Here is a 26,213-nt window from a genome sequence, read left to right as displayed (position 1 = left end):
AAATAGAAATCCTTTTTTTAAAATAAAATATTATGTATAATAAATAAGACATTTGAAAAAGCAACTTTGTCTGGAGTGAGAAGAACGGGAGGGAAGAAGAGGAAGAGAGAAGGAGTTCAGAGAACTTGATAAGGAAGAGCAGAGAGTGGCTCTCTGCTAGGCATGGAGGGTACACGAGTAATCAGGCTTGACTTGCTGGTGTAGAGCAGAGAGCAGCAAAAAAGATATAAGGTCATGTCTCACTGTAGAGAACTATATGGTGGTGGCAGAGAGCATGGAAGCAGGCATTGGACCATCTAGGTTCAAATCCCAGTGCGATCTTCTATTAGCCTCACGGCACTGGGCAACTTACTTCAATTCCCTCACCTCAAAAAATGTCTGTGGCAATCAGATGAGATGAAGTGTGTGAGGTCACACTGGCTGGTATCGAGCAAGAGCTGAATTTGATTGTTAACTTGTATTATTACTTGTTAGTCATGTGACCATGAACAGGTCACTTCTGTCCTCCAAGACTCAGTCTCTCCGTCCGTGAAATGGGAATCCTATCATATCGCCCAAATACACTCTTGAAAGAAAGCAGCTTGAACACTCCAGGCTACTCAGGGTATTTGTGAGCAAGAGTTATAATTAAGGAGCGCCTGAGTGACTCAGTCAGTTAAGGGTCCAACTTGATTTCTGCTCTGGTCATGAACTCAGGGTCATGGGATCCAGCCAGCCCCGTGTGGGGCTCCACGCTTAGCTGGGAGTCTGCAGGACATTCTCTCTCCCTCTCCCTCTGCCCATCACCCTGCTCTCTCCCTCTCTTAAATAAATAAATACATACATACTTTTTTTTTTTTTTGAAGAGTTAGAATTAAATAATGAGCTATAGCTGGAATGATCACCCAGCTTGCTCAGTTGGTATAACGCACATGACTCTTTTTTTCTTCTTTTTAAAGGATTTTTTAAAATTTTATTTATTTGTTTGACAGACAGATTACAAGTAGGCAGAGAGGCACACAGAGAGAGAGGAGGAAGCAGGCTCCCTGCTGAGCAAAGAGGGGAGGCTCAATCCCAGGACCCTGGGACACTGAGCCTAAGGCAGAGGCTTTAAACCACTGAGCCACCCAGGTGCCCCTTTAAAAGATTTTATTTATTGCAGCACCTGGGTGGCTCAATCAGTTGGGCATCTGCCTTCAGCTCAGGTCATGATCCTCGAGTCCTGGGATTGAGTCCCACATCAGGCTTTCTGCTCAGCAGGGAGCCTGCTTCTCCCTCTGCCCCTCACCCCACTTGTGCTCTCTCTCTCTCTCAAATTAAAAAAAAAAAAATGTTCGGGGCGCCTGAGTGCCTCAGTGGGTTAAAGCTTCTGCTTTCGGCTCGGGTCATGATCCCGGGGTCCTGGGATCAAGCCCCGAATCGGGCTCTCTGCTCAGCAGGGAGTCTGCGTACCCCTTTCTCTCTCTCTGCCTGACTCTCTGCCTACTTGTGATCTCTCTCTGTCAATAAATAAAATCTTAAAAAAATTTCAAAAAATGAAAAAAATAAAGATTTTATTTATTTGACACAATGAGAGAGCTAGCGAGAGAGAGAGAACAAGCAGGGTGAGTGGCAGGCAGAGGCAGAGGGAGAAGCAGGCTCCCTGCCCAAAGCAGGACTCAATCCCAGGACTCTGGGATCATGAGCTGAAGGTAGACACAACTGACTGAACCACCCGGGTGCCCCTGAACAGGACTGTTGATCTCTGGGTTGTGAGTTCAAGCCCCACATTTGGTGTGGAGCCTACTTTTTAAAATTAATTAATTAATTAATTAAAAATTCTTTTAAAAAGGAAGAAGAAGCTATAGGTAACACAAGAGAGGATAAGGTCCATGAGGACAGTGAGTATGTCCATCAGGCCTCCTGTAACATCCCCAGTGACCGGCACAGTGCTGGGCACCGCATGGACACCCGGAGTTACAGACCGACTTAAGTCCCCCCACCACCCACCCACAAAAAAGATATGTTGAAATCCAGATCCCCAATACCTTAGAATACAACCTTTACATAGGCAATCAGGTTGAAAGGAGGTAATTGCGGTGTCCTTCTATTTTACTCTATGTGCTGCCAGAGCGAGCACAAGGGTGTTCTCATACAAACGGGACATTTGGACACAGACAGACACGCAGAGATTGAAGTGATACAGCCATAAACCAAGGGACACTACTGATGGCCAGGCCAGCGAAGCACCAGAAGCTAAGGAGAGGCAGGGAGTGCTTCCTGCCCTGCAGGTTTTGGAGGGAGCCCGGCCCTCCCCACGCCTTGGGTCCGGACTTCTAGACTCCAGAGCCATGTGAAAACACATTTCCATCGCTCCAAACCACCCAGTTCATGGTGCCTTGTTCCCGAGGCCCTAGAACACCAAATAGCCAGTGAGTATCTGTCGGAGGGACGGTACGGCTCCTGGTGTGTCTAGAGAGACATGCCATCTCTTCACCCACAGAGGAGGGTGTGGGTGCCCAGACAGGCTGTCTGGCCTGTCCTTGCTCTGTGTGGGCAGGGAGCCGCTGTGGGCAGAATAAGGTAGGATTTAAACCTGGGGAAGAGTCTGTGCTCTTCATTTCCACCCTGGAGTAGCCCAGGGGCTTTAGAAAACCCTCCTGGCCCAAGCTTCCAAGGGGCCTCCTCCTGCCTCCCTCTGCTCTGGGTGAGCACAAAGAAATGGGGTTTAGTTTCCCAGTAAAAATGGAAGCAAGGATAGCATTTGATTCTGAAAGTCCTGGCAAACACACACACACACACACACACTGGTGCGTTTCTCTCTCTCTCTCTCTCTCTCTCTCGCTGGACGCCCATAGCAGGAGGCCTGGGTAAACTCCCAGTCTGGAGCGCCCCCCCACCCCCCGCCCAGATAGGGCAGAAGTCATCATCACGCACACAAGCCCTTGGGCGGCTTTGCTGTGGCCGCGGCCGGCTGTGAGGCAACCGATCCTTGCCAGGCGAGATTTCAAAATCTGACTGCTGGAGGGGCCCGCAGCATGTTTTCTGCTCTTACGTCATAAGCCCTGGCACATCCATGAAGGCCAGGAGTCTCAGGAGAGATTGATGGAAATATATCCTTCCTCTTTTTTTCCTCCCCCCAAGATATAGTTATTTATTTGACAGAGAGAAAGCACAGGTCACAGAGAGAGAGAGAGAGAGAGAGAGAAAAGAAAGCAGGTCACAAACAGACAAAGAGAGGAAGAGAGAATCTCCAGCAGACTTCAGGCTGAGCATGGAGCCTGAGGCAGGGCTTCATCTCATGACCTTGACCTTGAGATCATGACCCTGAGATCATGACCTGAGCCAAAACGAAGAGCTGGAGGTTTAACAGTCTGTGCTATCCAGGCGCCCTCATACCTCCTCCTTCTTTAATCCGAACTCTGTCTTCCAGGGCTCCCCAAACATCCCGCCTCCTTGTCTGGCATATACAAACTGGAGATCATGACCTAGGAGTCCTCCTGAGGATGTGGGCAAGTGAGAGGTACCCCACACACGGGATATGTGGCCACAGACAGCGGGGCATAGAAAATGTTTGGAGTGCTTAGAACTGTGGTTCTCTGCTCTGGCTGCACAGGAGAATCTCCCTTAAAAACCCCAATGCCTGGACAGCATCACCAGACCAATTATATCAGAATTCCCCGGGGAGGGCAGCACCCAGACATCAGAGCTTTAAAATGTTTTCCCAGGTGATTCCAATGGGCAGTGAGGTTGAAGAGAAATAACTTGTTGGACAAAGGAGCTGGGCAAGGAGAGGGGAGCTGTACTCCAGCTGGATGGAAAGCAGCGGGGAAGCGATCATCTCAAAAGGCTTCTAGAAAAGAAGAATGGTGGTTGCCAGGGGCTGGGGGCGGGTGGGATAGGGAGTTATTGTTGAGTGGATACAGAGTCTCAGTTTGGGCAGATGAAAAGAAAAAAGTTCTGGAAACGGATGGTGGTGATGGATGCGGAACAACGTGAGTGTACTTAATGCCACTGAACTATACCCTTACAAACAGTTACAGAATGCAAGAGACAGAGTTGCGGATTTAGAAAGGAAATCCAGCCTCAAGATTGATGTTGAATTAGGAGATGTCTAGAAATCTCTTGAAGATACCTACATCTATGTCGATATCTGCTTATCTATCTGTATCTTTGTAGATAGATAGATGATCGGTAAATAGATAAGAGACATGCTTTGGGGGGTAAAAAAAGATGTGCTTTGGGGAGGGGATCTGGACAAAATGCCTTTTTTTTTAAGATTTTATTTATTTATTTGACAGATTGAGATGACAAATAGGCAGAAAGGCAGGCAGGGAGAGAGAGGAGAAAGCAGGCTCCCTGCTGAGCAGAGAGCCCGATGTGGGGCTCGATCCCTGGACCCTGGAATCATGACCCAAGCCGAAGGCAGAGACTTTAACCCACTGAGCCACCCAGGAGCCCCAACAAGCTGCTTTTAAATGTACTTTATAGGGCGCCTGGGTGGCTCAGTGGGTTAAGCCGCTAACTTCGGCTCGGGTCATGATCTCGGAGTCCTGGGATCGAGTCCCGCATCGGGCTCTCTGCTCAGCGGAGAGCCTGCTTCCCTCTCTCTCTCTCTGCCTGCCTCTCCATCTACTTGTGATTTCTCTCTGTCAAATAAATAAATAAAAATCTTTAAAATAAATAAATAAATAAATAAATGTACTTTAAAAAAAAAAACCTAAGGATATCCAGGGATCTTTAGTAAAAAAAAAAAAACAAAAGTGTAATGAGACAGAATAGAGCTATCAAAGTATATTATGCAGCATAATAAGTTTTTTTAAGATTTTATTTATTTATTTGAGAGAGAGAACGAGCTGTGGAGAGGAGCAGAGGGAGAGAAAGCAGCAGACTCCCCACTGAGCAGGGAGCCCAAGGGTCTGGATCCCTGCAGCCAGAGATCGTGAGCTGAGCTGAGAGCAAATGCTTAACCAACTGAGCCACCTAGGCGTCCTGCAGCATAATAATTTTTTTTTAAGATTTTATTTATTTATTTGACAGAATGAGAAGATCACAAGTTGGTAAGAGGCAGGCAGAGAGAGAGAGAGGAAGAAGCAGGCTCCTCGCTGAGCAGAGAAGCTCCCCGAGAGCCTGATGCGGGGCTTGATCCCAGGACTCTGAAGGCAGAGGCTTTAACCCACTGAGCCACCCAGGTGCCCCGCATAATAATTTTTTTAAGTGTGGTTAGTTTGTCACTAAATGAGATGGGGGGGCACATGGGTGCCTCAATGGGTCCAAAGTCGGACCTCTGATTTTGGATCAGGTCTCGTAGCCTCAGGGTCCTGCATGGAGCGTGAACTGGGCTCCCAGTTTAGCAGGGAGTCAGCTCCAGGATTCTCTCTCCTGCTGTCCCTCCCTTCCCAGGGCCCGCACATGCATGCATGCTCATGCTCTCTCTCTCTCGCTAACAAATAAATAAATCTTTTTAAGAAAATGAGTTAGAAGGGCACCTGGGTGGCTCAGTGGGTTAAAGCCTCTGCCTTTGTCTCAGGTCATGATCCCAGGGTCCTGGGATGGAGCCCCGAATTGGGCTCTCTGCTCAGCAAAGAGTCTGCTTCCCTTCCTCTCTCTCTGCCTGCCTCTCTGCCTACTTGTGATCTCTGTCTGTCAAATAAATAAATAAAATCTTTAAAAAAAAGAAAATGAGACAAACCATAGGTGACTCTTAATCTTACAAAACAAACTGAGGGTTGCTGGGGGGAGGGGGGTTGGGGGAAGGGGGGATGGGTTTGTGGACATTGGGGAGGGTGTGTGCTTTGGTGAGTGCTGATTCACAGACCTGTACTCCTGGGGATAAAAATTCATGTTTATAAAAAATAAAAAATTTAAAAAAAAAAGAAAAAGAAAATGAGTTGGAGAACTAGTAGAATGGAAAACTCACAAATGGACATGTGAAAGTAGTTTATGATTAATGTGGCATTTCAAATGGTGGTGAAAAAAATTTTTCGAGGGTGTTAGGACCACACTTGTGTAGACATTTGTGGGGGAAGGGGCAAGGCCCCCAGCACCTGGAGCCTAGGGGAGGGGGGAGGAGAGGCAGCTGAGGAGTGCTGCCCAGGGAGGTCAGGAAGCTAGAGTTGCTCAGGGGGCATTGCGAGTGGGATGAGTCCCAGGAGACATCCCGGGAGATGCCTCTGGCTACAGATACAGCTGATGGGAATTACAAGAGAGGACAGTTGGGCTAGGGGCCCAGAGGAAAAGGATCTTCCTTTTCAAAGGCCCAAGGAGGAACAACTGAGGCTGGGATTGAGAAGCAAAGGAAGGGGGCATCTAGGCAGGACAGTGGGGCCTGAAGACCCAGTGGGAAGAGAGGGAGCAGGCCAGACCAGCAGCCACGGGGCTCGGTTTCAGGCACAAAGGTGCAGACCTGTGACCAGATCCTCACGCTGTGGTATAGGAGTCTGAGCGTCTGATAGGGTGTGCGTGGACAGAAGGTGAGCCCAAGGGATGGGGAAGGAAGGCAGAAGGGTAAAATCCAGGGGAATTATGAGCCCATGGAGACCCCTTTCCCTTCCTTTCCTCTGGAATGACAGGCTGTGGCAGAGGCCCGCTCTGGATGCCCCACGTGGCTCATAATGTGTCCCTCATGACTTAGTCTTTCTCGAACCTTCTTCTCGGAGCCCCTGCAGTAAGGACAAAGCAGGACAGGGCACCCATGCCAGTCATCATGAGGGCTGATCTGGGCAGCCCATCTTGGATGGGGTCCAGAGAGGATCTCTGGGGCAGGTGGGCTCTGGAATGTCCGCACCCACAGGCAGCCAGGACACTGCGGCCAACTGGGAACCAGCTGCTCACCCTGTCCCACCGCCAGGCAAGGCCTGTGCAGTCCCCTCCCTTCCCTGGGTCCACAAAGGCCTTTCTGTTTTGGGTCAGCTGTGGAGACATGAGTGAACTGAGTTCCAGGTGAAGACAGCAATGGTATCTTATCTTGGGGAGAGGAAAGCCATGCTTCCCACTCCCACCTGCCCTAAGGGCTCAAGGTCCAGGCAGCCCCCTCTTAGCTCCCCCAACAAAAGCTGTCATGGTAAGCAAGCCAGAAGAGAAGGCAAGATGGAAATAATCTCCAAAAATAAGGGGGTGGCCAGAGGAACTCCCAAGAACCATCTTGGAATGGAGCTATTCCCTTCTTGATTACACAATACCCTGCAAGTAGTAAACGTTTATGGCCACTTCTATCTGAGAGCATTCCTACACTCCTGGTACTTTGCTAAACCTTAACTTGCTTTATCTTTTAGGAAGACAGGAGAACACAGCAGTCAATGGCTCGAACACGGTCAGGCAGGACTGGCTGTGAGCTTCTCAACCTCTCCGAGCCAAAGATGCCTCATCTCATGCATCTGACCCCAAACCACCCAGTATGAATCACACTGTGCCCCAGACCCACCGGCACTGCCTGGACCCAGCAGGGAGGAGCCAAGAGGATCATGGAGGTGTTCCGTTTTTCAGGCCAGGCAGCTACTCCCAGATACAAGCCCCCTGGCCATGGATAGGCCCTGGAGGGCCAGGATCCTTGACTGGCCTGAAGCATTGCAGCCACCCATCCCCACTATGCCCTTGAACAAAGGAAAGGAGGCCCCCGAGTTAAAAGCAGAACTGGGTTGGATCACAGGTCTGAGCCTCCCGATACAGTGCTCCCTCTACAATATGTCCTCACGTCCTCTCAGGTCATTTCAAATCCAAGCCCCAGGAGACCAGTCTTTCCCTCTTGGCTTTACCACCAGCATATCCAGAGTAAGTAAACCCAGAGAAAGAGAAGGCATATTGGTGGTGCCCAGGCTAGAGAAAGGTGGGAGCAGGGAGTAACTAACCGCTTCATGGGGGACAGGGGTTTCCTTTTAGGGTGATAAAGTCGGAACTAGAGAGAGGCAGCAGGTGCACACGCTGTGAACGCACTAAATGCCACTGAATCGTTCACTTTAAAACGGTTAGTTTTCTATTATGTGACTTTTACCTCAATTACAAATAAAGGTACCCAGGGGCCCCTGGGTGGCTCAGTGGGCTAAAGCCTCTGCCTTCGGCTCAGGTCATGATCCCAGGGTCCTGGGATGGAGGCCAGCATCGGGCTCCCTGCTCAACAGGGAGTCTGTTTCTCCCTCACACTCTCCCACTGTGCTCCCTCTCTCTCTCTCAAATAAATAAATAAGATCTTTGAAAAAATAAAATAAAAAGAAATAAGGGACTCTGGAGCTAAGAGATTAAAGGAGGAAGAGAGCAAGTGCCAAAGGGGGGCAGGGAGGTGAAGAAGGGCTGAGGTGTGGGGGGGCATTGCAGGAACAGGGTGGCTTGAGGTGGGGAACAGTAAGAGGGAAGGTGGTCTAGACAATGCAGCCGGTTGAAGCGGCAGAGTTTGAGCCTTGGACTTGGGAAGCCAACTGCCTGTAGGGGAAAGGGAAGAACCAGGGAGGGAGGCAGACAGGCACTAACAGACCTCAAGCTGTTTGCTTCCTCTGAGTGTGGACTGCAAGTTCCAGGGTGGGTGTGGGCAGGGACCTCATCATTTTGGCTGTTTCTAATGTTCAGAGCAGTTTCGTCACAGGTAGATGGTTCTTTTAAAAACGCTGGTGCCAAGGGAATGATATCAAACACATTAAGCACCAGGAAGATTATCTGCCGCCCACACCAGAGAAGTGGGGATGGCACTGGGCTGAGTGTGTGTGTCACTCAGGGCGGCAGGGGGGCTGCCCAACTTCCCAGGGCCCAGAGGGCCTGCCCAGAGTCCCGAGGGGGCAGCACCTTCCCAGGGCCCAGAGTCCAGAGGGGGCAGCACCCACCCGGGCCTGAGGTGGGGGAAAGGATTGGGTGAGGACCATGGGCTCCTTTGTCAGACCCAGGAAGGATAGTGGGGGCAGCTACAGGAAGTGGGGGGGGGGTGAGGAGTTCCCTCCGGAATCTCTCCCCCCACTTCCCTCCCCTGCGCTTGCACAGCTCCTGCACATGCTCAGTGTGCCCACGAATTGGGTTGGCTGGGGGAGGGCATCGGCTGGCACCCCCACTTAAAGGGCCAGTGCCATCCTTGCTTACACCCAGCAGGAGCAGTGGGAACTGGCCCCCCTCTTCCCGCACCCTGATCACTTCACCTCAGAACCCCCTCTTCACTTCCTGCAGACGCCTCCTGCCCCCTCTCTGGACACAGGAGTTTCCACCTGAGCTGGAAGGAGTCCCTGATGGGGAAGAGAGGAGGAGGTGGGCAAGGGTACGCAGAGGTGGTGGGAAGCTTCGCTCCCGTGGAATGTATCTGCCTCTGTGGGCTTCCCTCTCCTGGCCCAGGTGACCAAGGAGATCCTGGAAAGCAAATGGGCATGAGGGAGGCAGACACTGAACATTTGTTCTAGAAAGGCCTGGAGAGGGAATGGGAATGTGTCTAAGCCCCAATTTCCCCAGTTGAGGAGGTATGTCTGTTGTGGCAGAGGTGGGGTGTGGGCCGGGGAGGGTGGGGTGTTGCTGTAAAGTTGGAGCTTCTGTCACTGCTGTGGGGTAGAGAGAAGCGCAGACCTCAGGACCAGGCAGCCAGAGAGGGGAAAAGGTGAGAGAAGCAAGAGGGGCCCACACTTGGCCACCACCTGCGGCAGAGCCACCCCCAACCCCGGTGCTGCTCAGCCCTGGGGCTCCTGGGCACTGAGGTCAGGGAACCAGATCTGGGGAGGAGGGGCCACTGAGTCTCCTTCACCCACCCCTCTCAGTAAAGACACTTTCCTTGCTCACACTCTTTCTTCTTTTCTTGCCCCAGCCTTGGGAATATTAACCCAGCTTGAGAGAGAGAGAGAGAGAGAGGGTTCGAGTCAGTCAGTCTCTCTCTCTCTCTCTCTCTCTCTCTCTCTCTCTCGGGGGTGGGGCGGACCAGCAGGAGCGTTGCCGTCTCCAGGCTCCTCGGCTTCTGAGCCAAGAAGGGCGGATCTCCTCACCTGTCCCGCCCAGCAGCTCTTGCCTACTCAGGGGGACGCGCTGGCCCAAGCCGCCTCCAGGCCACACCCCCAGCACCTCTCCCTCCCGTCACACCCCTCCCCCAACCCTCCTGCAGCCCCCTCTGCAATCTCCTCACCCCTCCTCATCACAGCACACCACCGGGTAAACAACCTTGTCCAACCAGGCTCAACCTCTGCCTCTGGGCTCCCAGGCTCCTCACTGAGGAATGCGGCAGCTAGGAGGCTGCCTGGGGCTGCCAGGGCCTTGGGAGGCGGGGTGGGGGGCGGCCTTCGGATCCCCAGCTGGCACCCCAAGGAGGAGGGCAGGCTAGGACTTCAGAAAGCCTCTCCCACCTGCTCTGCACCTTGGATTTCCCATCTGCAGAGTGGGGACAGTCGTTCCTCTGGGCTTTCCTGAGCTGCTTGGGGATCAAAGAGAGGGGGGCTAAAATCTGCAGCAGAACCCCATCCCTACCCCACCCCACCCCCACCAGGAATAGGAGATTCTGCTCTTTTCTTGAAAACTGTCCCTTCCTAGAATCAGTTCTTGCCTCGCTTCCCTAGCTGAAGGCGCTGGCAAGGCCTGGGTGTGGCAGGGCAGAAATGAAAGTTGTCCAGACAACACACAAGGTTCGTCAACATTTCCATCTCAGCAGCTCAGAGGCCGGAGCCCTTCTCTTGCCCAATGTGGCCTGTCAAGATGAGCCTTCCTGGAATGGAAGCTAGGTTGGGCTGGCCAGGTCTCCGCCCCTCCCCGCACATGGGGTGTGTGGCTGAGGGACACAGGCTCATGGGTGAGTTGGCTAACTTCCCTCTCCACCACCCCAGCCTGAACTCGGCAACCAATATGGACGCAGGCACAGTGATGGAAGTGACATGGGTGTCTGGGGAAGGGTGGTCTGTGGGGGCGGGATGGGTGGGGGGTGGTGGTGGTGCTGGATGAGCTCATTTCAGAGCCCAGTACTACCTGGCATGTGGCTGGGACCTGCATTGTCCCAGCTAACTCAGCTGTCGATCTCGCAGACAGGTAAGGGGCTCCCCTCGGAGGGAACGAGGGAATGAGGGAAGGGACCACACAGGTGACTAAGCTAAGAGAAGCAGGAGGCACAGAGCGGAAGTGAGCAGTGGGAAAGCCAGGCCACCAGCTCTGCTAACTCCAGCCCACCCAGGGCTTTTTTTCCATTAGGAGAAAACCTCCCTTGGGGCACCTGGGTGGCTTAGCTGGCTAAGGGTCCCACCCTTGATTTCGGCTCAGGTCACGGTCTCAGGGTCGTGGGAGCCAACCCTGCATCTAGGTCCCCACTCAGAGAGGAGTGTACTTAGTCCTCTCCCTCTGCCCCTCCTACTTATGCATGTGTATGCATTCTCTTTCTCAAATCAATAAAATCTTTTTTTTTTAAGATTTTTATTTATTTATTTGACAAGCAGAGATCACAAGTAGGCAGGGAAGCAGGCAGAGAGAGAGGAGGAAGCAGGCTCCCCACTGAGCAGAGAGCCCGATGTGGGGCTCTATCCCAGGACCCTGGGATCATGACCTGAGCCAAAGGCAGAGGCTTTAACCCACTGAGCCACCCAGGCGCCCCAATAAAATCTTTTTTTTTTAAGATTTTATTTATTTATTTGAGAAGCAGAGATCACAAGTAGGCAGAGAAGCAGGCAGAGAGAGAGAAGCGGAAGTAGGCTCAGAGAGCGTGATGATGCAGGGCTCGATCCCAGGATCCTCAGATCATGACCTGAGCCTAAGGCAAAGGCTTAACCCACTGAGCCAGCCAGGCACCCCTCAAATCAATAAAATCTTAAAAAAAAAAAAAAAAGTAGAAAACATCCCTTGAGGGCATACTTGTAAGTGCCCTTCCAGGAGGTAAGGGGGCAAAAGTAATGATGAACATCTTGCCCAGCCACTGGCTTCGAGGTATGGGGCCAGAGGGCTGCCAAGGACAAGGAGACGCAAGCTATCCGGCTTGGCCCTCCACGCTATGGGGAGGACAGGGAGAATGCAGGGAGCCTGGGAACAAAGCCTGCCCGAAGCCCTCCTAAGTCCCAGCCCTGTCCCCTCCAGGGACACCCGCAGCTCCTCACAGCAATCTGGCATCTTAAGTCAAGTTCTGGCCCAACTCGGTGGTTCCTGAGCGCCCCCCCGCCCTTCATCCTCTGTAATACCTTCAGAGCAGCCTGATTGTTCCCGGACACACAGAGCAGAATTCAGGCATCCGGGGCGCCTGGGTGGCTCAGTGGTTAAGCCGCTGCCTTCGGCTCAGGTCATGATCTCAGGGTCCTGGGATAGAGTCCCGCATCGGGCTCTCTGCTCGGCAGGAAGCTTGCTTCCTCCTCTCTCTCTCTGCCTGCCTCTCTACCTACTTGTGATTTCTCTCTGTCAAATAAATAAATAAATAAATAAATAAATAAGAATTCAGGCATCCTGGAGGTCTCGGTGGTTCCCAAGTACAGAGGTGTGCTGGCCTCCCAGGCTTGGGGAAAGGCAGGGATTGGGACCACAGGCCCAAACCTCTCTAGGACACAGTATGCTCTAATTCTCAGAGCAGCCCCAGTGAAATCAATCCTAGCCACTCCTATCTGGGCTCCTGAAAATCCTTTAATTTCTTTTTGAAAAATAAGAAGACATCAAAGACCAAATTACAGAAATGACCAGGTGGAAGGCTGAACATACTTTCGCTGTTCTCAGGGGCCACAGAGGGGCCGGAAGTGGTTTTCATCTGTCACCTGCCTCCCGGAGCCCCAGCTGGCCCCAGCGTGTACTGAAACGGGACCTGATCCTGGCGCGGGGGTGGGGGGGATGTCCCCCTACTAGGTGCCTGGCTCCCCACCGGGGCCGCCGCCCTCTCGGTTCCACCTGGCGTTCTCCTGCCGCAGCCGCTGGTTCTCTGTCCGGAGCCTCTGGACCTCGGCAGCCAGCTCCTCCACCTGGCGGCAGGGCTGCCGGCCGGAGCACCCCTGCAGCTGCTGCAGCCTCCGGGTCTCCTCCTCGGCCTGAGACAGCCGCCTCTCCAGATCAAGGTAGTCTCGAACCAGCTCCTGCTTACTGCGACCCTGAAGGCTCTCCGTGTGGTAGCGCTCATAGGCCTCGGAGAAATCCCTCTGCTGGAACTCGCCGTGAGCCCGGCCCCGGCCGTCGCCTTCCCCAGCCTCGCTCTCCCCGCTGGAGCCTGGGTGGGAGGCCCCGTGGGGCACCTCCAGGTCTGGCTCCTCAGGGTCGCGGTCGTTCATCAGAAACTGGGTGGTGTTGTAGGGCGCCACGGGCTGGCCTTTGGCAAACATCTCCTCGCGCACCCGGGAGGCCCTCTGGCTCTGCCTCTCATCCCGCTGCTGCTTCTCGGCCCAGCTCAACTCCAGGTAGGGCCGCCAGTGGCGTTTGCGCTTGGAAGGCCTCCGGCGGTGCTTCTTCCGGCCCAGCACGGCTTCCACCGAGCTGCCCCCGGGGTTCTGGGTCCGGGAGCCCCTGCTGATCCAGCCCAGGCCACTGCCAGCCCCGGTGGGATCTTCCTCCTCTGAGTGGCTCTCTATCCGGGGCGTCAGGGGCAGGGCACTACCAGGGTCATGAGGCTCAGGGGGTGTTGGGGGGCTCCCAGGAGCACCAGGGGTCTAAACAGAGAGGACAAGGAAGAGCGAATCACAGACAACCTGTCCCTGGCGCCGGAAGCCTTCTGCAACCACCCGGCCTGAAACTGACCTTCCCACAGTTGAAGTGGGGTCCCTCTCTAGCCTCTTGCCCTCTGCAACTCTTTGTTGGTTTATGGGCTCCTGTCTGCCTCCCCGCCCCTCACCCAACCCTCCTCAAGGGAACTCATGAAAAGAGCGGGCATTCTGCCTGTGTGCCTCACTCCGGAATGGCAGTGCCTCTAACAGCAGCCGTACCGGGCCTCACAGAGGAGGCCTACCATAAATACGGTGGGGATGAAGACAGAGAAGGAGGAGACAGGATGGGCAGCGGCTCCTGCTGCACTTGCTTGATGAGCCCTCTTTCTAGAAAGACTGTCTTTCCAACGGACTTGGTTTTGTGGGTAAGCAACCTCAGGGCTCCTCACCCCCCATTCCGCTTGGAAAGGCCCTGTGCTTTGCTTTATGCTCTGCTTTAAGTTCTTGTCTTGAACTTCTTAACAGTTTTTGAGTAAAGAACACTTTACACTGAGCCCGACAAATTACGTCACCGATCTTGCTTCGAGCTATGTGCATGGCTGACTCTTCAGGGCTTGGTGCCAATGTCACCTCTTCAGAGGGCCACGCCCCCCCCCCAACCACCCTATCTAAAGATCCCATCTCCCCTTCCCAGGGACACTGCCGTGTGACCCAGTTAACATCCCACATAGCATCTACCACAATACCATTTACCATCTGTCTTCTTCCTATAAGAATGTGTCTTGTCTGTCCAGTCCACCACTGTGTCCCTCTGCATGGCCCAAGGTGAGAGCTCGATGAACAGGTTAAGGACATAAAGCTCATAAGAGAGGGAGATTCAAAAGACACCGGACAGAAAAAAAAAAAAGACACTGGGACACCAGACACTCCTTTCCGTTGGTCTAGGGTCAAGAAGATGGAATGTATTTTTTCCAAGCAGAAGCTGGTATCAGTTCTTGAAATAGGCAGCAGGAAAGAGGCCCTCGATAGGGAGAGGAAGGGTGAACCTCCAGTTTGCAGCAGAGAGCATTCTAGAACTTATCTAGGAGGTGGAAAGGATTCTCTCAAGACAGTGTGTGTGCAAAGCATCTGTTTATCTCCGTCGTGGTAAGGGGGGGAGCACTCGGGGTGGGGGATGGGGAATGAATTGCTCTCTGTGGTTTGGGAATTCTAATAATAACCGCTACCATTGGCATGCTGATTTACGATGCACACCACAGGTCAGACACACCCGAGCACAGGTCCAGACACTGTGGGGGGGGAGGGTGCAGCCCTGTAGGAGCTGGAGGGGTGTTGTGTGTGTTTGGGAGGCCCTGAGGTTCTCGTCTTCCTCTGGGATGGGGTATGTCAGAGTGTGTGAGGCGTTGGTGTGTATGTTGTCTGTATTGTACTATTACTTCACCTACAGGGAAGGGAGATCGTCAATTGGGAACAGTCCTTGGCTCCACCAGTGTCTTGAGCCAAGCGAGACAGAGCTTTTGGCCCACACCAGAAGGGGCAAGGCCCCTGGCAGTGCCAAGACAAGGTGGCTTGTGTGTGCACAATCATTCACCTACCCCCAGCCCTCAGCACGTGTCACCTAATGATCCTTCCCCTTACCCAAACCGCCCCTGCCCCTCAGCCCCAAGTGCCACCTCCCTCCTGAAGGTTTGTCCCTTCATCGCCATTCCCACTACTGCAGATAAACTATGTGATCTGGGTGAGTCACCTGCCCTCTCTGAACCTCTAACCCCAACATGTCATGAACTCCAAGTTAAACAATTCCAGAAAACACTGGAAGGGGCTACATAAGGTGGGTTAGAGGAGCTGAGTCCCCTCCTCACATACGGGGACTTGTAAACTCTGGGAGAAGAGGCAGAGTGGGGAGCAGGAAGAGAGCATGGGCAGAGAAGGTCTGGGTTGCTGTTGCCAGATCAGAGGGTGACCATTCCCGATACAACCCGTCTGTCACTGTCTCCTGAATGCTCTGTGAATCCCAACCCCCACCCTAAATTATGAACCAACCACTCAAACTCTTTTCCCTGCATCAGACTTGGTTCTCTGCCTTAACAAAATACAAGGCAGGGTTCCCGTGTCAGAAGGCCCTAAGTTTAAACCGTGGATCTTTTGTTCGTTGGCTGCATGAATCTAGAAAAAGGTATTTCAGCTCTGTTAACCTTAGCTTCTTTGAAATGGATACAGTAATTCCTATCTTGAAGGGCTGCTAAGGATTTCATGAGACCGCACAGATTTGGCATCCTGGCATACTGCCAGCACACAGTAGGAACTCAGTTAGAAATACTGGTTTTCCAGATTGGCCAACACATCTGAGACAAGCGACCAGGATCCCAGTGGGCAGGATCCACGTCGGGGCACTCAGGCGGTTGGGAAGGTGGGGCTTACCTTGGCCTCCTCCAGGGCGGCTGTTGACTCTGTGTTACAGTTGGTCTGGCTCGGAGTAGACACCTTCTTCTGCTCCCAATCTTTCAGCAGATGCTTCTAACTAATGACACCAGCCTTAAATAACAGAAAGCTGTCTTAAAGGAGAATTTTCAGGAAGGCTGGCTGCTCAGGAATTTTTCACCAAGGCAGAAGCGGCCATTTTGTAGCACCAGACCCGCACAACTTCATTATGAAATGCAGGCCCTCAGGCCTCCACTCCAGGGATTTTCACACCTCTAGCCAGCAAGGGGCCATCCTCCCAGTCCTGTCCCTCAGGCCCCAGGCCAGGGCTTACATCCTAGGCTGTTCTTCAGGAAGTCACTGAGACTCTGGCTGGCAGTTAGGACGCTAGTCCTGAGCTTTGCTCCCCCAGCAACCAAAGGGGTAAGGGGAGGCAAAGATACAGCAATGACCTGCAGAGGCTGGTAGTGGAGGGCGGTCAGTGGCTGGAACAAGAAAATATGTAGCAGGCTTTACAAGGGGTTCTTTCCTCACTGCCTCCAGAGGTCGCAATCCTGACAGCACCCCGCCCACCCCCCTTAGGCTGGGGCTCTCCAAGCCAGCACCTCGAGAAACACAGACGTGGTCTGGGCCGGGCCGGGGGCTGAAGCCTTATCATCTCCTGGGCCTGGCCTGTCTCCCCCTCCTTCCTCTCAGGACGGGAAACAGAGGAAAGGGGAAGAAGTCTTCACACTACATGCGGCTGGAAGGGAAGCCCAACTGGAATAAGGATGGACTCCTTGGATGAGGGAAAGTGGTCCGAGAAAGGAGATTTTGCAAAGGCGGAACTGACCTATTTGCTGCCAAGGACTATGCACACGACTATCTATATCTGTGTGTCTTTCTGTGCGACCGACGGCCTGTCGGTGCAGCTCCCAATGCCTCAGCCCTACTTCTTGCTGCAGTTGCAGCAGCTCTGGTCAAGCCGCTCGGGGAAGAAGGCGGGGAGAGGAGGGGGAGACAGCCTGGCAGCGCGGCGCCTGCTGGGGATTGTAGTTCTTCTAGTTTGGGAAGCCGGATGAAGAGCCTGTCACGACCACAGTCAGACCGAGAACTACAAAACCCATCTGCTCTTGCGCGAGCAGCGTCCCGCGCTCACCGATGCCTTCTTTGATTGGTCAAATCGCCTGCCAATATTTTCACTTTCATCAATGATTAGCTGTGCGGAAGCACAACAAAACCCGCCTTCCGAGATCAATTAAAGAGTTCATTGATGGCGTTAATCTTTACGGGGCAGAAAATAGATCCGGCTGAGAGGGGCGGGGCTGTGGGTGCGGAGGGATCCTCGGCCTAGAGGAAGGCGACGAGAAGGATCGGTGGCCGCCGCCGCCATTTTGGGCTGGGAGGAGGCAGCGGAGGGACTCGCTGCGCAGTGAGAGCACCCCGTGGGGGGTGGTCCGGGCGCGGGGAGAGGCCGGGCCAAGTGCGCTGCTTGAAGTGGTGGCGCCGGGTGACGGCGGGGAGTGGGACCGGGGACCGGGGGTGGGTGAAGGTTGGAGTCTTCCCGGCCGGGCCCTGCCCTCAAACCGTCCCGGCAGCCCCGCAGCCTCTCCTCGCACAGACGGCGGGGTTTTGGGCAATTACCGCGTGTTCCCCGAGACCCCAGTTGGGGAGAGACCAGGTGAAACGACTCCCCTCTGCTCTTTACGCGGGGGGCGCAGATCCTGAGGCCGAGCTTTGCCAACTTCTTTCCCCACCCCCATGCGGCCTGGGTATGGCGGCGGGGCCCAGCGTTGCGGGGTCTCCGCTTCGACGGGCGAGGTGGGGGCGACGCCAGATTCCAAAGAGTGTCGCCGCGGGGGAGGGCGGAGGGCCCAGCTCCGGCCCCGCGTCCTTCTGGCGTGGCAAACAGCAGGAGGCCCCGAGGGCAGAGAGCCGGGTGCGCTCCCCCCCTTTCCCATATCCTCCCGTATACACCAGGGCCGTCCCGCGGCCCGGGCTTCGAGAAGGAACAGCCTCCTTCCTACAGTAGCAACCACTAATTCCCCCTGGAACTAGGTAGATAAGAGGCTCGTGGAAACCTTCAGAAGCCCAAAGCTTGGAAATCTCTGAGGGCTCTTGCCCTCAAGATTTCTTTCCAGCCCTGATTCTCCGAACGACCTGACCTGGCACGTCCCCAGCCCATTTGGGAAACTCCAAAAATGTGCTGTTGACACTTCTCTTGAAAGTTTCCACCAAAGAGGGGTTGAGTTTTTGCCCTTTACAGGGTGTGGGGTGGGGTGGCCATAAAATAACCGAGGGGTCGTGGGCTGGGAATAAAAATGGAGTGGCCCATTTCGGATGCTTCAGGAACATCTGTGTGCGTTTTGAAATCTGAGCCATGACTTTTACCAAAACTTTTGGAGAAATGGCTGCTCTCCCTAGAGGAAAAAACGAACTAATTTTAACGTAATCTTTATAAGACTACAAATTCTTTCCAGTTTAAAGAACTTTTCTCCCACAAACTAAACAAAATGGGGAGACTTGGTCACCGGTGCATTGTTACTAGGGAACCTCTATTTTGAATTTCCAAGTAATTGAAAAATCACTTCTGTGGATCCCAGATGTTACCAAGATGGAAATTGCAGTTTTGAGCTACTTCATATTTATAGTGTTTCGGAGGTGAGGGAGACATGCTTTGAAAAAAAATAAACACTCAACCTTATATTAACAGCTGTAGCAGCTTAAGGATTGAAGTTTGATGTGAAATTATTTTCTTGAATTACAGATTAAACCATCTTGTTTTCTGCTCAAAATCTAACTTCAGAGAGCTTTACATACAGTTTAGGGATATCTTAATTATTTCATTGCTAAAATGTCAGTAAAATTACGCTCAGGTAGGCAGAGTGGACTGAGTAGTGAACTTTACCTTTGAGGGTACCTCGTGATGAATCTCATTGCCAGTCACACATGGTCACATTCCTGAGCCTTTGGCTTTATTAGCAAGAACCTTGAAAGGTTTTTGAGAACCGAAGCTGCCCTCCTCCTATTAATAATTTTTTTCAAGTTGTAAATGACAATTCCATAACCTTATGTATAGTCTCCCCCTACTTCAGATGGTCTCAGAAAAAGTCTTGCAACTGGATTGTGAAAATATGGTCACCATTGACTTGGTTTCTTTCTTTCTTTCTTTCTTTTTTTCTTTTTCTTTTTTTTTTTTTTTTTTGAGATTTTATTTATTTATTTGACAGAGATCACAAGTAGGCAGAGAGAGGAAGGGAAGCAGGCTCCCTGCTGAGCAGATAGCCAGACACGGGGCTATATCCCAGGACCCTGGGATCATGACCTGAGCGGAAGGCAGAGGCTTTAACCCACTGAGCCACCCAGGTGCCCCTTGACTTGATTTCTTAATCCAAAACTTGAACCACAAGATGCAGTACACTTGATTCATACTGTAGGTTGACTTTTGGCTTATGTCATGTTAATTTTACACTTATTCAGATCAAGAGAAGATGAGTTAGGAGAAGCTGACATTAGCTTGGTGGGAGTTAAGTTAAACAGTATTAGGAGCTGAAAGGCGTTTTAAAGATTTATCCTTGTGGTTCTTCTGTTTAATGGAGGAGGATCCCAGACTCTTGTGAAGTAATGTAGTTAAACCTTTGGATGCTACTAGGTGAATACCATGCCAGATGCAGAAATGTGTTGCTCATTTATAAAGATGAAAGGTTGAGCCGCAGCCTTTTCCAGTCCTTGATAAGGAAAGCTGGGAATAAACCCAGGTTATGAATGCTCCCTTGGTTCTCTTCTGAGCAAAACACAGGCCTGGAAGTTAGGAACTCCCAAGTTCTGTTTCTTTGTGTGCTACCACTGACTTGATTGGCTTGGCCAGGGGCCAAATCCTGAAGATGAGTCCAAACTGGTCATTTTGTTGCTGAGTCTGTTGTTTATCTAATGTTCAACCAGACCTTCAACTTTCTTCTGAGCTATCTCCTTTCAGATGAGTTCCTTTGGGGTTTATGACAGTCTGCAAACTATGCCTTAGTTCCCTGATTTGAAAATAATATCAATGCTACCCTCCACATAAACACCTTGAGAGGTAACTGCTTTTCAGTAGCTGTGTAAACATTTAGTTAACAAAACTTCATTATTTGGGAAGCTAGAACTTCTGCTTCAGAGATTATTTTGGGGGCATTTGAGAGGCCTGCCTTACTGAAAGATGGCTTTGGTTGCCCTTGGCAGCACAAAGGGTGGCCATCCAACTGGACAGTTTCTTAGGGTACCAAGCAGTTGTTGCTACGAAGTCCTGGATGTTTGACCCTGATGGCCAACTCCTGGGGCCTGGGGCCTCTGTGAGAACAGGATTCATTGACTGGTAGGATTGATTCTTTGCAGCAGTCCTCTTCAGGATGAAGATCTTGCTTCTTGATTTGATTTCCATAGTTAACCAGTTTTTTTTTTTTTTATTGTGTTTAGCTCTCACCATCTTTCTCTTTGAATTTTCTTTTAAATTACTCACATTTGCCATTTTGTTAAGAACACTTTTAGAAATAACTAGAGAGGACAGTAGAACTAACTAACTTCTTAGATGTTCCTTTCCATCCTCCAGTTTGGTTTCCTGCCTTTGCCTACCAGTTGTACTGGAGTTACCCAGGTCTACAGAATGCTGTGTTTAAACAGGCTTCAGACTTAAGATTGATGTCCTCCTCTCTCTGGAGGCTAGCACAAGTTCTACTGAATATGTCACAAGAGTAGTGATGCTGTCCTTTTCTCAGATACACTTGTGCATGGGCCACTGGAGTTCCTACATTTTCCTTCAGGAATAACCTTTTTGCTCACTGGAAACCCAGGGCTTTTTAACACTTCAAACAAAGTCAGTGGATGTGTGAAATAGAATATGAAGAATGAAAGTACAATTTCTTTCTGAATTTTCCTCTTAAAAAAACTTTTAGGCCAAATGTAACTGCTCCTGGTGCAGTGTTAAGATTAAGAGATCACACCAGCAGTTTCAAAAAACTTACCAGCAGCTCAACCATTTGAAAGAATTGTGTGAGTGTGCCAGAGGTTGTTATCAGTAAACTAGTAGGATTATTTCTGCCCTTGACCTTGTTGATACATCATTTGTCGTAATTGAACCACCTCTAAAGAAAACTCAAGAAGTTTATTCAGGAGGATTTGTGAGAGCTTAAGTATTGATCTGTCTAAACTCCTTTGTTTTTTTCAACAAGAAGTGGAATGAGGTGGTAAGCTTTCCAGTATTCAAAGACAACTGGCTCAAGATCGAATCTTTGCCTCCTAGACTATATATTCTGTCACTCTTGCAAATTATAATTTTTACCCTTCTGGTCAGCAGATTCACTGTGTTCAGGGCCTGAATTTGACATTTTCTTTAATTTAAAAATTCTTCATTTTTAGCATCAACCATCTACACCTTATGTGAGAAAGAATAGTAAAGTAGAATTTTATTCCAGTGTTCTTGTAAAATTTGAAAAATAATTTCAAAAAACCGACCTCATAAACGCAAGTGTACTTGGGTACAAGTACTATCTCAGCTCAAGCCAATTTTGCCATCACAATGTCATGAATATTTGTTGCTACCTGTTCTGGATGTGAGTAGCCGGGGGGAATCCTGTGGTGCGTTACCTGATGTTTCACTAAATACAGCTAGCGCTTGATTTCCCGAAGGTGAACTCTTTGGTTGTGGTTTTGTTTTTTGGGTGTGTTTTTGGTTTTGATTTGTTTTGTTTTTTACTTTTCTATGGATTCCCTCTTTTGTTACTCTTTTTTTTCTATAACTTTTGAAGTAACTAGGGTAAAGCATATTTATTTACATTTTCCCAAGTGAAGGATTTTAATTTTACTCTGGATGAAGGGAAATTTAAAACACCAGTCAGGGTGCCTGGGTGGCTCAGTGGGTTAGGCTGCTGCCTTTGGCTCAAGTCATGATCTCAGGGTCCTGGGATCGAGTCCCTCATCGGGCTTTCTGCTCAGCAGGGAGCCTGCTTCCCTCTCTCTCTCTCTCTGCCTGCCTCTCTGTCTACTTGTGATCTCTCTCTGTTAAATAAATAAATAAAATATTTAAAAAAAAAAAACAATCAAATGGGCAACTGCTCTGGTCTTAAACAATAGGGGCTAGCTGAGTTAGTGGAGCAGGTGACTCTTGGGGTTATGGGTTTGAGCCCCATATTGGGTGTAGAGATTACTAAAAAAAAAGAAAATAATAATTATGTCAATGGTAGCTTACTTTTGCATGACACACTTTCATGGTGTCTTGTTTAATGCTGATAGCCATTTTGTAAAGTAACCACAGCGACATTTTGGTGATGAAGAATGAGGCTCGGTTGTTTCCAGGGTTCCACTGCTAGTATGTGTCAAAGATACGACTAGGACCCTGTTTTTTTTTTACTCCTAAACCAGCCTAATTTTTAGGTTTTCTGTCTTTAGAAATACCATGTCTATTTTTTTAAAACATTTTATTTGACAGAGATCACAAGTAGGCAGAGAAACAGGCAGGGGGCAGGGGAAGCAGTCTCCCCGCTGAGCAGAGAGCCCAGTGCGGGCCCCAGTCCCAGGACCCTGACATCATGACCTGAGCCGAAGGCAGAGACTTAACCCAGTGAGTCACCCAGGCACCCCTACCTTGTCTATTTTTTAAAAAGATTTTATTTGACAGAGCACACAAGCAGGGGGAGTTGGGGGAGAGCAGGGAGTCTGATGTAGGGTTTGATCCCAGAACCCTGGGATCATGACCTGAGACAGATGCTTAACTGACTGAGCCACCCAGGACACCCCCACCCTCCCTGCACAGCCCCTCTCCCTTCTGCCAGTCTATTTTTTCTGAATTAAACCAATCCGGGCCTCCCTGGCTTTCCCAAAAACAGATCTGAAGGTCCCTGTCTCCCAAGGACCACTTTATTTCTTTTTTTTTTTTTTTAATTAACATATAATGTATTATTTGCCCCAGGGGTACAGGTGTGTGAATCATCAGGCTTACACATTGCACAGCACTCATCGTAGCACATAGCCTCCTCCTCAGTGTCCATAACCCATCCACCCTCTCCCTCCCCTGCTCCCCCCAGCAACCCTCAGTTTGTTTCATGAGATAAGAGTCTCTTATGGTTTGTCTCCCTCCTGATCCCATCTTGTTTCGTTTTCTCCTTCCCTACCCCCCAACAACCCCCTCCATCCTGCCTCTCAAATTCCTCATATCAGGGAAATCATATGATAATTCTTTCTCTGATTGATTCATTTCACTCAGCATAATACCCACTAGTTCCATCCACATCATTGCAAATGGCAAGATTTCATTTCTTTTGATGGCTGCATAGTACTTCTGTGTGTGTGTGTGTGTGTGTGTGTGTGTGTGTGTGTGTGTGTGTGTACACGCACACACACACACATCCACACATCTTTCTTATCCATTCATCTGTTGATGGACATCTAGGTTCTTTCCATAGTTGGCTATTGTGGACATTGCTGCTATAAACATTCAGGTGCATGTGCCCCTTTGGGTCACTACATTTGTATCTTTGGGGTAAATACCCGGTAGTGGGATTGCTGGGTCATAGGGTAGCTCTGTTTTCAACATTTGAGGAACCTCCGTACTGGTTTCCAGAGTGGTTACACCAGCTTGCATTCCCACCAACAGGATAGGAGGATTCCCAAGGGCACTTTATCTTCTAGGCTAGCCCCCCAAAAGTTTTCCTTGCTCAAAGGATTAAGCTTTTCAGCCGTCCGTCTCAAAGGTTAGGAAGCACTTTGCCCTGACTGGATACCCAGGCTCTCTAGGATGAGAAGGGGAACAAAATGAAATTGCTAATGTGTAAGCATGGTCTTTTGAGCAGCCCAGTTAAAATGTTTGGTGGAAAGGACTTTAGTGAAAGGTTAGAGATCCTCAAGTGATTTGAGGATCATCGTCATCACAGCCTGCCCCCCCACACACACTGTTAATATAAGTAATGCAGAGTCTTCTCTATCCTGAGAGCAGTATGCTACTCAGGTGTTTCAATGTAGAAAGTGTTAATAGAAAACTGAAATTTCATACAAACCTTATCATTCTAAGAACATAAGTATAAAGTGCCTTTGGAAGCAAAGTTCAAAAATTTGCCTATCTCAAGGTAAATCAAAGTCATTTGTGAGTTACTTGAAACTATAAATATATATTTTTTAAGATTTTATTTATTTATTTGACAGAGATATCCCAAGTAGGCAGAGAGGCAGGCAGAGAGAGAGGAAGAAGCAGGCTCCCCGCCAAGCAGAGAGCCCGATGCTGTGCTCGATCCCAGGACACCAAGATCATGACCTGAGGCGAAGGCGGAGGCTTTAACCCACTGAGCCACCCGGGCGCCCCACTATTTCTATATTTTTAAAGACTAGACCGAATTTGTCTCCTGAGAGTAAAACATACTTTTTTTCCTGATGACAAATGTACGTATAGAGTGTTTTTAAGACTGACAGTGGGGGAAACTTAAGTCCATCTTACTAATAAGTTCTGCAGTCAGAGGTGATCACTGCCGCATCCTGTAGTGCAGTCAAAATGAGGCTTCTCTGCATATAAAGCCAGAGGGCAGTGTTGCTGCTGTTCCACCAAGCAGCCGTGTTTCTGGGATTACTGCATGATGTCATAGCAGAAGGAAAATTAAAAACACGAAGAAAACTATTTCAAAATAGACATTTAATGTAATTTTTAGGCCGAAAGAAAAATCGATCATACATTGTCTTCAGTGGACCATCTGCCAGAATAGGACCAGTTTAGTTCAGCTCTGAAGGCCCTGAGTCAGTTCTTAGCCGGCATAATTCCCCTTGATTCATTGATTTGTGAATGCTTATGAATCATAAGGTGCATTTCACTCCTGAAGTTCCTGCCACCTCCACTATTCCATTTAGATACAAAAGCAAGCTTTCCAGTGGGAGTTTTGTGCCCCATCCTCCACAGCCCCCCCCCCACCTCTTCCCTGCAGATGTTCTTAACCTAAAGGAGTTTGACAAAGTCTCAGGATTCTCATGAACCCTCACCCCCAGAAAAATGTACATATGACCCAGTCTACACAGACTTGGGTTCATAAATCCCAAGGTCCCCTCTAGATTCTAAGGCCCCAAGTTAAGGAACCCCTGTACTAAGGACACGAGCAATGCATTTGCCCTAGGGAAACACTGACACAGGGTGGGTGGAGATGGGCTAGATTAGCCATAATGAGGAAGGAGTAATCCTACTTTTTTTAAAGGAGATAGTTTATTAAATATACCACAAGGGAATGACAGGCAGGACTGCAAAGGAGAGATTGTCTGCCAACAACCTTGATTTCTTATTATTTTGATTTGGGGGCAGAAATTAATTCCCAGGGTCTCCCTGCATTTTCAAAAATGGAAGTATTCCAGACCCTAAGCAGCTATTAGGAGAGTGGGACTAGTGGCTGCACAGAGAATGAATGAATGTACAGGGTTCCCACTTGTCCCATAAGGACTTAATTTAGCTCCTCAACCAGAAGCTTCACATTTGATTTGCAGTGAGTGGGGGGGCGGAATTTCTAATTTTGGTTTGACCCTCATGAAAAGGTAGACAGCTTCTGTTCTGGTTTGGGTTTTTTGTTTTGTTTTGTTTTGTTTTGTTTGTTTGTTTGTTTGTTTTTTAAGTGTAGGGGGCACTTAAGTATTAGATAATTAGGGTAAGTCCTTGGAATGCCCCAAACATTGTTTGTTTGTTTGTTTGTTTGTTTTTTAAGTGTAGGGGGCACTTAAGTATTAGATAATTAGGGTAAGTCCTTGGAATGCCCCAAACAACCATTTCCCCTGTAAACCCAATACTCCCTACCTCTGAATGTCTTAATAAAGAACTGCCACACAATTTTATCCAACCATTGCTTGCATAGAAATGCAAGGGGGTTACCAAGAGCCTTTTTCAGACATACAGAAACTTGTTCCAGCTTTGTTGGGAAAGTGAAGGAATCACTAAAAACCTATTTGTAGGAATGAAATGAGACTGTCAGTTGTCTAACCTAACAGACTGCCAAATTAGGTTTACAGTTTTGTTAATAGACTTTCAAATGGCTGTTGAGAAGCAGAATTAAATTTTAAGCTTCTGATTTTAGCCACTTTGCTCCCCAAACACCCAACACTGGTTTCTCTAGCATCAAAAAAGAAAACCAAGGCACTAGAAAGTGAGCACACTTAAGTTTTGAAGATAATTAATCTTTATATTTTGCCTGAACTGTATATTTAACATACTAAAACCCACTGAAGAGGAAAATCAGCAAATTGAAAATTGTCCCATTAAAGATTTTTTGCAAACTAACAAATTTAATGATTTCTTTACCCCCCAATGCAATCACTTAAAATAAGTCAGCA

The 26,213-nt window shown here is 49.8% G+C and overlaps 1 protein-coding gene and 2 long non-coding RNA genes across 4 annotated transcripts; 2 read left to right on the top strand and 1 right to left on the bottom strand.

Moving 5' to 3' along the window:
• The first annotated feature begins 11,345 nt into the window (after positions 1–11,345).
• Positions 11,346–12,894, top strand: LOC309851324. Its single transcript, XR_014304723.1, has 2 exons — positions 11,346–12,105; positions 12,314–12,894. It is a non-coding gene; the product is annotated as an uncharacterized lncRNA (long non-coding RNA).
• Positions 12,475–16,880, bottom strand: HEXIM2 (HEXIM P-TEFb complex subunit 2). 2 transcript variants are annotated; one of them, XM_082706428.1, is made up of 4 exons: positions 16,747–16,880; positions 15,915–16,028; positions 14,240–14,325; positions 12,475–13,499 (listed from the first exon to the last, which is right to left on the bottom strand). In XM_082706428.1, the coding sequence occupies exons 3-4, from the start codon at positions 14,240–14,242 to the stop codon at positions 12,705–12,707; spliced, it is 798 nt and encodes a 265-aa protein (XP_082562554.1). In that variant the 5' UTR covers positions 14,243–14,325; positions 15,915–16,028; positions 16,747–16,880; the 3' UTR covers positions 12,475–12,704. The 2 variants fall into 2 exon arrangements, with proteins under 2 accessions (XP_082562554.1, XP_082562555.1); XM_082706429.1 differs by having other exon boundaries at positions 14,247–14,325.
• Positions 16,881–17,087: 207 nt separating this feature from the next.
• Positions 17,088–25,217, top strand: LOC309851317. The gene is made up of 3 exons (XR_014304716.1): positions 17,088–17,574; positions 22,354–22,485; positions 24,063–25,217. It is a non-coding gene; the product is annotated as an uncharacterized lncRNA (long non-coding RNA).
• Positions 25,218–26,213: the final 996 nt, after the last annotated feature.

This window comes from Mustela nivalis (genome assembly GCF_964662115.1).
Source record: "Mustela nivalis genome assembly, chromosome: 17".
Taxonomy (NCBI): domain Eukaryota; kingdom Metazoa; phylum Chordata; class Mammalia; order Carnivora; family Mustelidae; genus Mustela; species Mustela nivalis.
This window is presented reverse-complemented; position numbering and strand designations above follow the sequence as displayed.